The following is an 18249-nucleotide window of genomic DNA, read 5'->3' on the forward strand; positions in this document are numbered from 1 at the left end:
CGCCGCTGAAGTTTTATTTCACTCCTTTAGCAAAGAGGCGTTCGTCCGAATTAGCTCCGGGCCTCCGTTCTCCCTTCGGCCGGGAGCCCCTAATCCCCTTCCATCCTGTTTAATCACAGGGAAGCTTTTCACACGAGCGGGAGAAGCAGATGGGGCCGCTCCCCCGAGCCCCGTCACACCGCCGGCGCAGCGCACGGCCCGACCCGCCTCCGCCGAAACCCCGCACACCGCCCCAGACCCGCGGGAGCCGCGCCGGCCCCTCCCGGGCGTGGGGGGCGGGAGGAGGCGAGCGGGGCGGAACGAGGCGGGGCGGCTCCTCCCCGCTGGCCCGGGGCCACTTTCGGAGCGGAGTCGGCGGGAGAGCGGCGCCCGGCGGGGACAAAGCGGAGGAGGCTGGGTTGAGTCGGGCGCTTCCGCAACAGGTCCCGGCTCGGCACTGTGCCGCTGCGGGCGGCGGGGCCGCCACCGACCGTCCCCATGCGGTTCGGCTCCAAGATGATGCCGGTGAGCACTGGGGGCGGAAAGTTGGAGCGGGGCAGCGGGAGGGAGAGAAAATGGAGCCGCGGAGGGGGCGGGGGGCGAGCCTGCCTTCCCCTGCCCTCTCCTGGCCACGGGGCTGCGGGAGGGGGCTTCCCCTCCCCCTTCTCTCCTTCTACTTTTTCTTTTTTTCTTTTCTTTTCCCTTCTTTTTTTTTTTTTTTCTTTTTTCTTTTTTCTTTTTCTTTCTTTTCTTTCCTTTCCCTCGCTCACTTCGGGCCCAACCCGTCAGACGGGCTCTCTGGAACGCAGCCAGCGCCGGGGGCCATCGGGCCCCACACCGCCACCGAACGTTCCCCCCGCCCCTTTGGGGCCTCCCTCTCTGCGCCCCGCTTTAAGCGTCTTTATTTTTTTTGACGATTTATGACCTTAAAGTTCTCTAAGTTGGCTCGAAACGCGGCGCGTGTGTACGGGGGATGGTTTTGTTCTGAGCTGCGGGGTAAGATGGTGTCCGCGTCGTGCGCGGCTCCTCGGGCCCCTCCTGCTGCGGGCCGGGGGTTTCCTTCTTCTCCCTGTGAGGAACGGAGGGGGCCGCGTCCCGCCGGGGCTCCGAAGCGGGTCTTAAATGACGCCGCTCCTATCGGCTGAGGTTGGGTGAGAGCTCGGCTCGGCCCGGCCGTCGGGACAAAAGGCGTGAGGGGGAGATGTGCAATACTTGGTTTTCTTTTTAAAAAACCAAACGTAAAAGACAAGCATAACAGTGCCTGTGTCTGAGTATGTGGTTTCAGCAGCGGGAATCCAAATGAAACCTTAATTTGCTGTTGTTCAGAGAGGCTGATGTATGCGTAGGGAACCTTAGCAAGTTTAATGCCCGCTTGGTCCTTGCTGAAGGAGCTTCCAAATGGTCCTCCTGCACACAGCCTGGCCCCATATGCTGTAGGTATGGGGAGCCCCTGAGGAGCTCTGCTTCAGGCAAGACAGAATGGCCTCAAGTTGTGCCAGGGACGGGTCAGGTGGGATACTAAGAAAAATTTCTTCTCAGAAAGAGCTATGATGCAGTGGCACAGGCTGCCCAGGGAGGTGGTGGAGTCACCATCCCTGAAGATGATCAGGAACTGTAGAGATGTGACAATGAAGGATGTGGTTACTGGGCATGGTGGGGATGGGGTGGTGGTTGGGCATGGTGGTCTTACTGGTCTTTTCCAACCTTAATGATTCTGTGATTCTTAAGGGACATTTCCAGCTGAGCTCTGGGAGGCAGCAGGGAAGGAGCTGTGCTGGGTCTGAGACCCAGGATCTGTGCTGAAAGGGTGACAGTGTTGGGACGTGCTGTGACCGCCTTGTTTTCTATCAGTGTGAGGCTCTTCCCCTGCAATTAGGAGGAAGTAACGAGCAATAATTTAACTGCACCCAACCTTAGCGAGGGCTGGTTGATTTTATTGCTGTAACTAATGATGGAGGAATGGGCAACATACAAGCTTAACTACAGATGGAACAGCCAGTGTGTTGTGCAACTGTGGTATTGTCTACATGTGAAAACTGAGAAAAAAGTGGTAAATAGAGAGATCAATCCATTCCAGAAGAGAGCCAAATAGCACCCTGGTGTTTGGGATCATTCAATCTGGAGAAGAGGAGGTAGGGGAGACCTTACTACTCTCTATAGCTGCCTGAAAGGAGGTTGTGTTGAGGTGGGTGTCTCCTGCTTCCAGGTGAAAGCACTAGACTGAGAGGTAATGGCCTTAAGTTGCACCAGAGGAAGTTCAGGTTGGATGTTAGGAGAAATCTGTTCTCAAAAGAGCAGTGAGACAGTGGCACAGGCTGCCCGGAGAGGTGGTAGAGTCACTGTCCCTGGAGGTGTTCAAGAACCATGGAGATGAGGGACATGGGTTAGTGGGGATAGGTCAATTCTTGGGCATGATGATCTTAGTGGTCTTTTCCAATCTTAATGACTCTGGGGTGTAGCAGTAAAATCTCCTGGAGATGCTGTTGCTGGTCTGTTCCGTGTCACTGAGCTTTAACAGAGGAAGGAGCAGGAGCACTTTACTTGCTGGCTCAGGCTTTCCTCTGATGACTGAACTTAGTAACGAATCTGTTTTTTAACTCATAAACAAGGGGGTGGATGCAGCCTTTTCACATCATGCTTCTTGCAAATAATGGAAGATCACTGAGAGCTGAATGTTGGTGAAAAGAACTAAAAATACAAAGATTACAAATATTGTTAGTTACCACCTTTAAAACAAAAACACAGATCCAGTCAAACTGAGTTTTGAGATGGTCTTTAGGGACTTGTGGGGCTGGTGACCTCAGATAGGGAACACAGGGATTGTGAGCCCAGCAGGAATTCACCTTTTGACTGGTTACCACTGAAAAGCTTTGAAACTGCTGAAACAGCACAACAGCTCCTACTCTTTGGAGACTTCCCTGAAATTGGAATGTTTTTGTGCTGGTAATAGAGCTAGGCACTAAACTGCTGCTCTAACCACATGTGAGACAATGTGATTAGAAGTGTGCATAAGAGTGTAATAGAAGGCAACGTGGTATAGCTATGCTGATGAAGGTAATAATAGGGTTAATGCTGATGAGCTGTGAGAAGTTCTCACCTTTCATCTGCCAGAGGCTTGTGGGAGTGTGACTGGTTCTGTTAAGCAGTGAACAGGAGCTGGAAACACCTTCAAAAATAGCCTATTTTTCTGCAGCATAATTGGTCTCTCCCTAATTTTACACTATTACCCTAAAGATGAGCACGCATTGAGAAGTAATTTGCGTCATTATGCGTAGTGGATAAATGTTTTTTTTTTTTTTTGTTTTTTTCAGGTAGTGGGAGGTAGCACAGATGGAGTTACCTTTTAGTGCCCAGTGAGGTTTTTAAGATTTTCTCCCTCCAAAGGTCTGGGCGAGGCTCCATTTTACAGTTTGTCTCACATGCAATGCTTATTGGTAGCCTCTCTGATATCAAGATGGATCAGTCAGATTGTTAGGGAGAAACTGGGAAACCAGGGAGTGCTTACATTCCTACATTAGTTTTGCCATCCATCATCGCAAATAAGGGAACATTTCTGAAACTGAAGTTTCCCAATAGCCATGTGTTATTTTCTGAGGTAAGGTAATGGGTGCTGTGGGGTGTAATGGTGCTATGGGGTCTGTAAGGGGTCTGCAGTGCATTGCAGTAATGCAGCGGGGGCCATGGGGAAGTGGAGTTTGCAATGCAGGTTGTAATGGTGCAGTGGATACTGTGGGATTTACAGTAGTGTGCTTATGGGAGCTGTGGGAGTTGCACTGCTTTATATGGTGTGATGGATGCAAAGAGGTTTGCAGTGGGCTCTGTGGGGTTTGCAGTGGGGCAAAGCTTTGCAGAGAACAGGCAGTTTAATGGCCTGTTATGGTGGCAATAAGTGATCTGTGGCATCTCAGTCCCGTTCCTTGTAGCCTGTTAATTGTTGAAGCTCTGATCAGGTTTATCAGCCATATAGCACTGCTGTTCTCATCTGTCTGTATGGATTTAGTGCACGGACAGGACTTCAGACTGGGTGCTTCAGAGCATTATGTCTTACCACCTCATTTAAACAAAGTATTTAGTAGTGGCTGTGAATTATTCTAAATAATTTCCTAGTTAATGTTAGGCATTTAGAAGTTCCAGCATTGCGATTGAATTTAAGTATTTTAGTGTGGAATTCAAGTTCCAAGTGTCTGGAATGCTGAAGAAGTCTTAGGTGGCTGTTTCGGGGCAGCTTTCTGACCTCTGTGCTTCTTTCACTTTGCACTTCTCTTATGTGTTGTGACCTTCATCATTATTCCCTATAGGAAAACGTTATCTCAAGATCTCCGCAGTGCATTTTTTTTCCTTTCATGTTGATACTATTCATGGAGAAAATCATGCTGTATGAAAAGCTGTTGTCTTCTGAGGTGGCTTCCCGTCTGAAATGTGTGCCAAGTGGTGGTGGGTACCTCCGTTTCTTTGTGAGGTTTTTATCAGAAATGGGGGGAGGGGCAGCATTACGAACTCTTACCAGCAGTGGGACTGGGGGAGGTGGTTGATTATGCTGCTTCTGATCTGCTCAGCAGAGCAGAGTGCGAGTGCCTTGTGGGACTCCTGCATTTACTGCTTCAAGGACTAGCATTTGCTGCTATGGCTTGGGATGGGGAAAAACTTGCAGGATTTAGTTTTTTAAATTCTAGTGTCACCAGATGAGATTCCTGCTTTATTGACGATCAGGTCTGCTTTGTGAGGTTCATTTCCATGTGAGTCGGTTGGACTTTGAAAGAGGCAGGTGTGATGAAGGTACCTTCTGAGGAAAAACTAGCAGAGTGGAAATGGCAATGTGCCTCACATTCCTTTTGGTTATTGACCGAGAACTGCCCTCCAAACGCCTGGTTACCATCCACTGCCCCTGCTAGCAGTGCCTGGGGCTTCTCCCTCTGCTCCCACCCAGCCATGGGATGGTGGCAATCCTGCTGCCAGCCCCTCGGGGGCTTCTTTCTTTTTGAGTGCTCTGGGAGCTAAGGACAGTGGCCGTGCTCACAAGGGAATGAGCAGAGAAACCTCTTCTTGCTCTCAGTTTTATTATCTCCAGGCCTGCTTTCTCCTGGCTTAGTCACTTCTGAGTCAGACAACTGTCTTTTTTTGATCTCTCTTTCTTAAAGAGTCAGATGATACTGTGTATAAAGTTCACCAGAAATCCTGGATATCATGAGAAGTGTACCTAATTACCTTAGTCACCGTTGCTCAACTGTTTCAGAAATTTCACATTCCACAGAAATGCCTGAAAGGGTGTTTAAAGCAGTGTTAGATAACTCTTTGCTGTAGTTTGGGGGATATGGAGAGTGCATGTTAAGTGAATTGGGAGAAGAGCAATAATCATGATACCATCACAATGCTGGACACGCATAAAGCAGTTTCCCGCTTGCTTTTTTCTATTTGCTTTTTGTTAATCTTTAATGTTCTGGATCTCGCTTTGAGTGCTTAGAGTTGGTCACACCTGCATCCTCACCAGTTTCACCACAGTCACAGCATTATGTGGATGTTTAACTCAATCTCGGTTATGTATAAATGATGAGTCCTTTGTGTTTCAGTGCTGCGGCATCCATGCCAAGAAATTTCAGTAGTGAGATGGTAGTGTTATTTCAGTAGTAGTTTCTTCTTTACTGCAGCGCTGCTTCCAGGTCTTTCCTCCTCCTGAGCCTTTGCAAGGCTGTGTGTGGCACTCTAGCTTGTGTAGGCATCTATTTAAAAGAAAAAGGGAGGGGGGATTGGAAGTCTTCTGGACTTCTTCACCTTTTTGTAAATCCTACTCTTAGATTCTTTTTTTTTTTTAATCATCCTTTTGCAAAATAAAGCATATAAATGTTAGTATCAAGCATGCTGCAGTTATCCATATTTCTGCGTTATTCTCTGTTTATAGTCCCCAGACTAAAGTAAAAACATGGATGCTTTCACACTGCTCACCTAAAAGCTTCTGATGTTGCTCTTCTCAGTTGTTCAGTATCAAAATCCGTTCTCTAAAATACCGGGTCAGAGCATTTATTGAAGAGAACTGGAGCTGCAGGGAGTTTAAGCAACTTGTTAAAGGTCACTCAGCAGGTTCAGCCTGGGATTTGGGAGACTGGATTCCCCTAGAGTCAAACCCACTGGTATATTGTGGTGTGGTATTCTAGCTGCACTGCAGCTCTGTCGTGTCCAGTCTGAGAGTTAAATGAGCTGGTGTATGGTAACTGTCTCTTCCCAGCATCTTCATCTCCTGTGCACATGGTTCTGTAGGGTCAGATGGCCTGAGGGTGCTTCCTTGAGAACAGACCTTAAAAGAGAAGGTTGTTCACACATCTTTTACATGTGTGTGAAGTGAATATTCGCTGTTCACTGATTAAGACATATCTTGGGTGTAAGAAGGTTTACTTTTTTTTTTCTTTTGGTATTTTTCTCAAGCTAAGAGATTACCCATGTCTTTTTATACTCTTATATTGTGAGGTTTATCTGCTTAAGGAGCAATTTAGATCTTGGCTTAGATTGCCAGTTTCCCTCAATTGTAGTGAAGTGCTAAATCCCATTGTTTCTTAAAATTGAAAGCTAAGGCAGTGTCTCAGGAGTTGTATATTTTTCTTACCTTAAGTTCCCTTCTGTTTTTTAAAAGAAGGAAATCATATTTTCTTAAATCTTCATCAGAGAGGGTCTTTTTTTTTTTTTTAATTTTGTTGTTGTTATCCCATTTGAGTCTTACTCTGCACTGAGCTGCCTGTGTGCTGCAGTGTGAACCAGGAGCTGGGAGGCCACACACAGGTACTGATGCAGAGCATCCCTCTTGCGAAAGCTGAAGTTGAGCACACTGGTTGGGCCAACAAACCATACAAAAACATCCAAAAAAGGATCTTAATAGCTGTAGCTGGGGCCGCTCTTCAGCTGCTCTTGGCATATCTGTGTATAGTTATAAATCAGTGATAATTTCCTTGCTGTTTGGAAGTGGTGACATGTCTGTATCCAGATCTCTCTCTCTTCACTGTGCTCTCATCCCACGTGAGTGTACTCCCCCGAATGCAGAACCTTACCCAGACTGGTATCTGGGTCATGCAGTGCAGTGATCTGTAACTCCTGCCCTGCCTTCTCTGGGGAAGTCAGAGAGTTGGAGCATCCCGAGGCTGGGAAGATCCTCTCAGGGATGGGATTCCCACAGCTTGCCTCTCAACATAATTAAGTGTTGCAGGAAAGCCTGTCTGACTTAGCTCCTCTGCTCTGGGCTGAGCAAGCCCAGAGACCTCAGCCACTCCTCACACTCCTTTCCCTACAGACCCTTCTCCATCTTCATAGCTCTCCTTTGGACTCTTTAGTTTTGTCTGTCTTACGAGTGCTGCCTCCCTGACCTGTCTTCCCTCCTCCCTCCCAGGTAGCTCCACGGTGCATCTTGCAGCTTTCCGAGAACAGATCTTACTACATGTAAGGTTTGTGCAGGGAAGCTATGGAAACGGCACTGCATACCTCCTGCCTCTGCAGCATTGTTCCTGTGCTATCATACATAGGTCCTGCCCACGAGGCCTTTCTGCAGCGTGGTTTCCTAGCATTGCACAAAACCAGCGTTACTTAGGGTGCTTCTCTTGCAAGCAGCCAATATTGAGGTTGGGGAAGAGAAAATGTATTCTGCCTCCAGGAAAGCTGAGTGACTGGCCAAATAGAAATGGGCTGAGGGGAGCATTTTCTGGAATTCTTGTGGCAAAAGAAATCTGATGAGGAATCGTGCCTAATACAAATGTTGATTTAATCAAACTTCTCTTTGCTCTGTTTATATCAGTACCAGTAGCTGTGACATCACCTTGGTGGCCACCATTTCACACACAGCCATCTTTGGGGATCTCTGTTGTGATTTTGGTTATGGCACCATGCAGAACCAGTCAGCAGGCCAGCTGCTTTGCTCTGATGAACGGCTCTCCCTTCCTTGACTTCTCAGCTGGTGTCTGTATAGAGCTTGGTACTGCCTAGAAAGTGCCCCTGGGAGCATGTGGTACTCAAATAAAACCTGTCAGACAGTGATCAGCTGCACAGTCTGCCAGCCTTCTGCAGCTCCTGGTACAGGAGCTGAGTGTTGCTGATGAAAGTTAAAGCATGTCAAGCTCTGTTACAGGAGGGTGGGTTAGATCAAGCAGGGTGCTTGGTGGGCTAACGGTGAATTGTTAGGGCTGGGTTTCTCCTCCTGATTCTACTGTAGTGGGGAAGTTGCACATATCCTCTTATAATGCGATTGACTAGACCAGTAGCCATTGTTTCCCATACTGGAATAGCCCCCATCATTCTCTTTTTGCTTGCAAAACAAAAGTAATCCATCTGTTGTGGTGCAAAAGTTCAATGTGTCTTCTGTGCCAGCTGAATGTATGCACTGTAGTGCAGTGTTATTCAGTATCTGTACAATTCCTAATGACTTACTTCCTCTGTGTTTGCAGCCCAGAAGTGATAGGACAAAAGTTCTTTTTGGCTTTGAACAATGACTTCAGTTGTTATAAAACAGATATAATCACCAAGCATGGACATTTCCTGGTGGTTGTCTTTGACGCTGCTGGTGGCAATGTTGTCAGCCTCCATTACCATGGGCGGATTGCTTTCAGTATGCTGGCAATCATCTGAGTTCAGCAAGTGAACATCATTCTTTAGAGTACACTTCCATCATAGCAGAAATGCATTCACACCCAGAACTGGTGGTAAATTGGAAAGGGCTGCCCTACTGTAAGGATATGGTGTGATGTTACACCTAATTAATTTAATAGTAGGATGCTGCTCACATGGATGCGTTTGTTCCTTTGATTCCCACCTCCACCCAAGCCACGTGCCCTTGTAGCTTCCCAATGAATTTAGCAAGGAGTTGAATGATGGCTGATTGGAGGGATGACCACCTACACTACAGGCAAAAAAGGAACAAGAAAGCTTGTGTGGTGGAAGTGATTTGCCACGTGTGTATGTAATCTGACCTGGTGGGGAAGGGCATGATGCTGTCTCTGGTGGTTCACCATTTAGGTGGTGAGCTGTAGCAGTCAGGTGAGGGGTCTGGAGCACAAGTCTTATGAGGAGTGGCTGAGGGAGCTGTGATTGTTTAGTCTGGAGAAGAGGAGGCTCAGGGGAGACCTCATTGCACTCTACAACTTCCTGAAGGGAGGTCTTGATGAGGAGGGGTTTGGCTTCTTTTCCCAGGCAACGAACAGGACCCGAGGAAATGGCTGTGAGTTGTACCAGAGGAGGTTTAGGTTAGAGATAAGGAAAAACTTTTTTTCTCAGAGAGTGATTAGACACTGGAATGGCTGCCCAGGGAGGTGGTGGAGTTGCTGTCCCTGGCAGTGTTCAAGAGGCGTCTGTATGAGGAGCTACCAGATATGGTTTAGTGCTTGTGGTAGCAGTGGTGATGGGAGGATGGTTGGACTAGTCCTTCCCAACCTTATGATGCTATGATGCTGCATGCTTTCCTTGAGTTCCACGTTGTCTTGGGAGGATTTCTCTACCATCTTCAGGTATCCTCACTGACTGCAAGGATTAAGTTGGACTAACACGGATGTATTTTTTTTCTGGTGAGAGTGAGCAATTCATACAGCAGGAAGCCTTTGCTTCCTGGAGGTATGTATGTAGGAAACCAGAGCTCACTCTGAAAGCTGTAAAACATGCAGACTAATGTGCTGTGGGACCTGAAGTTTCTTTATTTCCCTTTTTGTTTGTCCTGGAGGTAGATGGCTGGACGGCTTGTTCTGGAGTCCCAGCATGAAGGAGATGTTTACCCTGGTGCTTGAATATGTGTCATTGTTTCAGTTGCTAGAAACTGTGTGGCTGTTGACCCACCTCTGCAGGTCATGAGCACTGGGTTTGTCAGAGATCTTTCATGGAGGGAGGACGCAGGTGTTGGGAGTTGTTTTCTTAGAGGAGTGATTAATGTGATGGAAGGAGTCATATTTTCAGAAGTGTTTGGCACTCTTCTCTATGAAGTTGCAGAGGTTGGAGTAAACTAGTGTTCTGTGTCTTTTTCTCCTCAACTTGCTATGTAATTTGCTTTGTTCTAACAGGAAATCAACAGAACTTCAGCTCAATTGCTCTCTTTTTAAAAATTGCTTGAGATACTATTTCATTACAAATATCCTCCTTTCTGCTTTGATACGTGCCTCCCTCATGGATGCTCCCGGAGCTGCTGGTAAGCAGAAGGTAATAACTGAGCTAGGTGTGTGGGTCGGGCACGTGTTGCGTGACAAACATCGGGTTTGACCTGCATGTCCTGGTGGGCTGAGGCACAGAGCTCCTGGGTGTGAACGCTGAGTGTCTTTTCATCGGCGAGATCATTACATGTTGACTGAAAGAGTAGAAAATTGGTATTTTTAAGCGTGAGGATGTGTTGGTGCCTTAGCCTGCAGGTGGTGTGGTGTGGGTGGTAGAGCTGCCAGGTTGCTGTGACAGCCTGTGCTGCTGTGGTGTAGGTTGTTAAATATGCTTTCATCCCTGGTGCAGGTGTAACTTTGTTTATTTCTATGTTTGTACGAAGTCTGCTTCTTTGGCTACCAGCAGAACTATTAGGCTTGCTTTTTTCATCCTAAGAATATACTTGCTCTTTAAAGATCTGTTTTGAGAGAAGTAGCTCTCAAGTGTCCCAACAGGTAGCACTTGGGATGGCTTCTCATGGGTCTATAGCTGTCCAGGAGGCTCCGAAAACTGGAATGCTTATTCCCAGCATGGGCATATCTAGAGCTACAAGAGCAGCTTAGTTTCTTTTTCTTTATTTATTTAGTACAAAGACTGCCTCTGGGGTTTGACGCAAATACAGAAAATTGAGATGATTCAGGCTTAAGTCTGAGTTCACAACTTCTGCTCTTTATGCATGGATGCTGTATTTAGGCTCTTCTGTGAGGTGCAGAGTGTGTCGTGACACTGAGGAATGGGTTGGACTGTAAAGCCAGTGGGGCTGATAGGAATCGGGCGGAATTTAGGTAGCAATTAGGTGGTAGTGTGTGCCTGGGAATTATACTTTTCATACGTACCAAGTGTTCATAACAGCATTGAACAGTTCAGAGAGAGCCTGACTGAAGGGACAAGTCTCCAAATACCTGACCTTCCTGTCACTGACTCCGCATGTAGAAGCAGCTCCAAACAGGGCAGCAGCACTGGCCATGGGATCACTGTGTAGGGCTGGCTCTTCAGTCAGCACAGGGATTTTGTGAAGTGTTGAACAGTGTATGACTGGTGGCTTTAAGGAGTGGTGTGGGCAGAAAGCTTTGAGTTGGGAAGGGGACGAGTACTTGAGGGGAATGTGGGAAGGAGAGGAACTTCAAAGCACAGATGGTAATGGGAAGAGGCTTGTGAACATGATGTGGTGTGGTACAATGTGAAGAATGTTGTCAGGATTTGTTTACCCTGATTTCCTAGAGTTGTCTAACTAAATTGGTGTAAATCCAAGCGTGGATTCAGGTCTGAACAGAATCACTTACACACGATGTGTTGGTTAATGAGGGTGCTCAGTGAAAGGCTGTGGTTTCCTGTGTATGTTATTGAAACTAGTTTTGCTTCTCTTTTAAAACATATGGGCCAGTTTTTTGTTTGTTTGTTTGTTTTTTAGAGCATTTCCTTCTGTCGAATGCTGATGTTGGGGTAAACTCCTGCAGTGTGAAAGTGGCTTTAAAAGTTCCCCTTGAGTTGACATGCTCTTTTCCTTCAGTGATAGGTGGTGACTTGACCTCTTGAGTTTTGAGTTTTGGTGTTCATCTGACATTCACAATCATAATTGTTTGCCCAGACTTTTTGGCTGACTGGCCTATTTGGGACTTCTGCTCTGCTCTTGTGTCTAAGGATGACAGAAGAAAAAAAAGTCAGAAAAATGTATCTTTGATGCAGAGTACAAGACTTTACTGAGACAGATGTTTTCTTAATGACCTTGTGCATAATACCCTGCAGAAGTAGGAGGATGTAGGTTAGGAACCCTCTATTTACCAGTCATGACTTACGTCTGACAGATTCTAGAAAAAACAATACAGCTAAACTAGGATGATGACGATGATGCTCTGTTAAGTTTGGCAGGAAGGTTGAAATTGCACCTTCCTCATCTGTAGGCCTGATCCAGAGCACTGAGTTTTGTCTTTGGAGCTGCTGTCTGTGAAGTAGGTGGGTCACAAACCATCCATTAACTGCAGCTGGTGACAGTGCTTGGCCAGAACTCTGTTTTCCTTGCAAGTCTTCAAATTCCCATAATGATGATTCAGATGTGTGCCTGATAGGGAGCTGAAATATGGCAGAGACTGAGGTTTGTGCTGTAGCTGTTGTCCAGTGTACTATTGTATTCCAAAAGCAGATGGCTTTCATTCTGTAGAGGATTAAAAAAAAAAGGGGGGAGGGGAGAAGCTTCCTCTTTGCTGTTTCCCGTTCTCATTTTCCTGCCCAGAAATGCATACAGATGTTTTAAATGCTGGAGAAGCTGACATCTTTACCAAAGATCAGTTGATTGTGTATTTAAAAATGATCTATACAAGCAGAACCTGCCGTGCCTTTGAGAGTAGAGGCTGAGTTCTGTTTTCTCTTGTGATACAATTGAAAGGAAAAAGGGCCGTTCTTTATATAGACTGGGAATAATTTGAACAATTCTACAGTGCTTCCTACAGTACTCCACCTACCTTGCATCATAACTTCCTTTCTCACACTTATGGCCAAGAGCCAGTGCAATATAAATGGAGTAGTGTGCGCTGCAGATGAGACAGAAGGAACCTCTCTCCATGTATTTGGGTGTGGCTATAGGTAAACATTAAACTTCACTCTAGTTCTGTTTGAACGCAGCTTTATTGAACAGCTGAATATGAAAAAAAATCAAGGTTAGTAATCATCCTGTACGCCTGTCTTCTACTAAGTCTATTATATAATCTTTTGCTTCCCTTAATCTTTCGCTTACCTTAATCTGCAGGTACAATAAGTGAGTGTGTTGCCTACGGAAGGACTGTTTTAAGGTTCTGAGGGACTTCAGTGACAGGCTCGCTAATTTACTTTATTAAGGTATACTTTATAGGTCTTAATTTAATTTTTATTGTAACCGTGTACCAGTTTCAAGTGCTGTTTATTAGAATGTGAAAATCTGCCATTGCGCAGGCTGTCTTCTCTTTTTTTAAGAAGTTGCATCAAGTCAGCAAAAATACCTATTTTAGTATCTGATTTCTTTGTGGCTGTCTAGGAAGGTGCAGCGTCAGTGCTCCCACTAGGTAAGCTGCTTCCTTTTAAAACTCTTTGTTTGAAGGGTTTTTGTACTTATCAGGAAAAAATCACTCGTTAAAATTTTAGCTATTGAGTCCGTGGGTGGAATCAGTTATATTTCTCATTTCTGTCATCTGTACTTAAAATTTGATAGTTAATCTATTCATTATAAAAATTGTGCGGTGCTAAAATTAACTTCTAAAACTATGTTTTAGTTCAGGACCTAAATTGTGTTGCTGTAATTCCTCTCCGTCCCACGCACTGTTCCAAAAAAAAGCAATTTCTCATTTGAAACAATGGCTTTTCAGAAAAGAAACGTACTGCTGCTGTGTAACCGTGTTCTGTGGAGAAGTCATTGAAGGGCATGCAGTGAGCTCTTTCTTGGAGGCTGTTTATACAGCAAATCAGGTGTGCATGCTGTCCGTGTGGCAGGAAAATACATTGCCTACCTTGAACCATTTGCAGCCTAATTCAGTAGGTGTAACTCGGGTAACAAGAGAGGGAATATGACTGCAAAGCATTGCTTTGTTAACCTTAACAGTGACTTTAAAAGCTTCCTTAAAAATTGACATCTAAGAAAATTTGTTATGCAAGCCAAAACCATTATTTAGCTGTGCTATGGAAGCAAACCAAACAGCCAACAACATGAGTATTGTGTGATTCAAGAACAGTAGTGTTCACTCTAAAACACACAGAATATAGAATGTGGCATACAATTATATTATTAGTTCTAATGCAAGGTAATGAATCATGATTTCAGGAGGCTGTATGCTTATTTGGTGAGTAAATAGTGTTGTTTCTGTCACAGCCTGCTTTGCTTCAGTCTCCCAATCTGTAAAGTCGGAAACTGCTTGCTTTTGTCAGGGCTTCCTGGTTGTAGGGCGCTTTGAAGATGAAAAATAGTTCACGAATAGGTGCTGCAGTTCGTATTGTATGTTGTGTGGTTTGCAGGAAAGGACTGCATGAGGTTAGGAGTTGAAGAAGTAGTGAAAAAGATGGGTAAGTTAGTATTCTTAAGAAATTCCCTACTTGGATGTAATATTTCATAAGCTACTTTCCCTGGAAGATTGTTGTCTGTTGTTGAAGTTTAATGATGTGAATTAGATCTTTGACTGTTGGTGGGAGGGATGGAAAGAAAAAATTATGCTTATCCTCTCAAACTTTGAACTAAGGTAGCTTCAGGAATTCAGTGTTTCAAACTGTATCATGCAGAATAATCAAGTTTTCCACTGAATGCGTACATCCTGAGATTTTCTGCTGAGGCTAAAACTTAATATAATTTATTATTATTATTGTATTAATTAGGAAGTGTACAGCTTAACAACCTTTTAATACCTAAGATGTGTGATATCAGTTTTATAGCATGAGATCTCTGCTCCTTACAGAAGCACTGTCAAAACTGAAAAGTAGTATTTCTGATTCTCCCCCATTTTAATCAATAGTTGAGCTCTTCTTACTAATGGCGGATGTTGATATAAAATGGCGTCTTTTTATAAAGATGTAAATTCTAATGTGTTTGTTCCAACTTGTATTCCAAATAGTCTTGAAACCTGTTTTTTTCATTTGTTTTTAATATGACCAAGTAGGAACCAGAATGTACGTGGTCATGGTCTAGTGTTTCTGTATGTGATGTTGGTGCAATTATATGAGATGATCCTGTGGATGAGTTTAACAGCATGTAGGTCAGATGTGCAGGCACGTGTAAGGCTATTTGGAACAGATGTACAGGAGAGGAGGAGTAAGGTGGGGTGTGACTCGCTTTAATTGATGCTTTCTGATGTCCTCCTTTATTTTGGTTGCTTTTCTCTTCCTGGTCCTGGGTGTGTTACAGTCCAGATTTAGTGGCTATATTTGGAGTGATGCACAGATAATACAGGTTGGAACAAAATAACACATTTCATGCTGAGAGGACGCAAGTTTTAGTTCATGCCAGTTTGGATTTTCTTAGATTTGCGTGACAGGCTTTTTTAAGACCTCCTTTATGTCCGGTACTTTGCTTGTAAGCCATTCATCACAGCCGTTCCTTGCAAAAATGATCCCTTGCTTTAGTTCGTGTGCCCTTGGTCATCACTGTGCCTTTGCTGCACCCGATCGAACTGTCTCATTTGGTGGCTCTGTAACTGCAAAATTTTATTTTCTAAGCTGGAGCAGAGTCAGCTGAAATCTGTGATGTGACTTAAAAGGAACAAAGCAGTTCCCTTTAACAACACCCCTCTGGTTTCCTGTAAGTATGCTGCATTAGTGGGATGTTTCTACATTGTAAAGCTTTTCAGCGCTTACAAACAGTGAGTAATGTCTTGAGGGGAGAATTGGGTTGGGGGATTCTTAGTTCAGAATTTTAACCAGAATAAAATCTCTAACTAAAAGTTCTCAGCTGAGCATTTCTAAAAGTCAATCCTTCAAAATTTAAAAGAGTGAAAAGACATAATCCAAGGCTATATGGAATTGTCAGGTATTTCACTATCTGCCTGGGTGCTGTCTGTAAAAGAAGACATAAGATCTGACTGAGATTTATCTTCCCTTTATTTTAGCACATCTTTTAGTACAGGATGGTTGAGGCTGGCAGAGATCTCTAGGTCTGTCAGGTCCAACCCCTGCTCAAGCAGGGACACTCAGTGCAGGCTGCCCGGGCCCACGTCCAGGCAGCTTTTGGAGATCTCCAAAGAGGAGACTCCACAGCCTCTCTGGGCAGCGTGTGCCAGTGCTTGGAGGACTTCCAGGTGCTCTTGAAATTGTCTCTGGAGCTCAGGGAAAGTGAAAGGAGGTAACTGTGAAGGTCACCTCAATTGCGTGGATGTGTTTTTAGGTAATTTGTAGGGATATGAGATGTTTTTCCCCCCCATCCCCAGTTCCTAGAACATGGGGCACAGATTTAATGCAGATACCAACTCTCAGAAACATCCCCTGCTCAACAGGTTTGAGTGCTCTTAGCCTAATGTGTTAGTAATTATCTTGAGCATTGTGGATAGAAACCACAACTCGTGATCCTTCCTGTGTAGCTGTCTGTGTCTGTAAATCCTGAGGATTAACGACTGGAGATAAACAAGCACACTGAAGAGTGAACAGCCCTGCTAGGGTCAAATTAGGTCTGCTTTGTGTGCAATACCATGTTTTTGTATAACTTGCTCTTAATTCCCATCTATGAGCTCACCTCTTAAAACTAACAAATCTTAATGCTGACACACCACCTGTGCAATTTAGTTCTGTGAGTACAAGATTATGCAGCATTAATGTGAAGAGTTTGTGTCTTGTGTTCCTATATAACCTTGCTCTAAAGCTGTTTGAGAACCTGTTTTTTATTTATACTTTTCTGCCACAGTTTTTGTGATTAAATAGTATTTTAACCTGGTTGCATATGACATCGCTCACTGTCAGCCTCGAGAAATGCTAAATGCAAAACAAGTGTGCAAGGATGAGATGCCAGCAGCATATGGAGGTGCTGTTTGGAAAGCTTTGTCTCCTAATTTAGGTCAGTACTTCAGCGTGCTGTGCTGTTTACAGCACAGCAGTTGTCAGCCTTCCCCATATAATAGGCGTGTGTGGTAAGCTGATCCTACCTGCAGGCCTGCAGTGTGACTCTGGCCTATGCACAGCGTGGCATCACAGAATGGTTTAGGTTGGAGGGGACCTTAAAGATTATCTAGTCCCAGGCTGCTCTGTGGGCAGGGCTGCCCCCCACCAGTTTAGTTTGCCCAGGGCCCCATCCAACTTAGATTTGAGTGCCTCCAGGGATGGGCCATCTAAAACTTCTCTGAGCAGCCTGTTCCAACATGATGGCTTTAGAGAGGCAGCACCATTGTGTGATGTGTTTATGCAGAGTAATAATCAGAGATCCATCTATAGGTGTGACAAAAAAGCTGAGTAAAATAGTCTCTTTCTTCCTGATGGTGGTTTGGGGGGAGACCTTACATTCATCTTAATGCATCCTAATTGCATAATGGCAAGTCAGCTTGTGTTGTGTGAGAAACTGCAATGCTAAGGGCAAATGTTCTGCTTCCTCTGCAGTAAATTCTAGTCTTCTACATGTGTTTCTCCCCTTGTTTTTCCATGACAGAGAATATCTGTGAATTCTAGGTGACTGTTCTGCTGTGTCAGCTGCGTGCGGTGTGTAAGTATGGTAAGGTGTAAGGAGTTCTGGCACATTACCTTAGGAGAGAAGGAAGGATCTGTATGTCCAGATTTGAAAAAACAAACAATCCTCCATTAATTCAGAGGATTATTTCTGTAGCATCTCACTGGCTTATACTTTCAAAGGAAATCTGGGTTTGTTTTGAAAATCAATATACACAGTAGTTATTGGTGAATGGTCCTATTATATTGAAAATAATGTGATAAATGAGATTCGTGCCTTCAGAGTACAGTCTGCTTTTGTGATTTAAGTAAGCATGTCCCGTTGTCTTTGTCTTTTCCAGATGTTTCTGACAGTGTATCTCAGTAACAATGAACAGCACTTCACTGAGGTGCCAGTCACCCCTGAGACAACATGCAGAGATGTGGTGGAGCTGTGCAAGGAGCCTGGTGAGAGTGAGTGCCACCTGGCTGAGGTGTGGTGTGGCTCAGGTAGGTTAGACTTCAGAACAGAAACGTGATGGACACAGTCCTCCCCCTACGGAATTTCTGCCTTACGTTTTTGTAAAGCTCTTTATCAGAATTGCTGTATAAAAATGCATCCATAGGAAGCTGCATGCATGCAAAAAATTATTAAAATTGGGGAGGAAAAAGAAAGAGTCAAGCATGCAAATTTTCTTACGCATCTGCAGCTCTTCTCCAGCTCAAATGAGTCTTGGAAGGTTGTAGGGGAGTTGCTTTCCTTCTCCTCCAGTTGTCTTGCGCAGGGTTTTTGAAGTGGTAAGTAGTTCTAAAGAACAGTCTTCTTAAATCCCTTATCTACTTTCAATTGCTTGAATTGCAAACTTCCTTGTTTGGTTGTTGCCTTTGTCATTCATTAATTGAGTCTGGGAGGAATGGAATGTAACCAAAAGTAGCAAGAGCCATCTGATACTAGATGCTTCTAAACAAAGGTATATAGTGGGTGAGAGGAATGAGGTGGGACGGGGACAAGTTCAAATCTCCATAACCTTCCAGTACTCTGTTGAGACT

The 18249-nt window shown here is 44.8% G+C and overlaps 1 protein-coding gene across 2 annotated transcripts in view; it reads left to right on the forward strand.

The window, feature by feature from the left end:
* The first annotated feature begins 315 nt into the window (after positions 1-315).
* Positions 316-18249, forward strand: part of TP53BP2 (tumor protein p53 binding protein 2) — a 40991-nt gene continuing 23057 nt past the window's right edge. For both annotated transcript variants that reach the window (XM_085219158.1, XM_085219159.1), the window contains exons 1-2: positions 316-504; positions 17562-17709. In XM_085219158.1, coding sequence (XP_085075284.1) covers positions 478-504; positions 17562-17709 — 175 coding nt within the window. In that variant the 5' untranslated portion in view covers positions 316-477. The remainder of the gene's footprint in view (positions 505-17561; positions 17710-18249) is intronic.

Source organism: Meleagris gallopavo, chromosome 2 (assembly GCF_905368555.1).
Source record: "Meleagris gallopavo chromosome 2, MGAL_WU_HG_1.1, whole genome shotgun sequence".
Classification (NCBI taxonomy): Eukaryota; Metazoa; Chordata; class Aves; order Galliformes; family Phasianidae; genus Meleagris; species Meleagris gallopavo.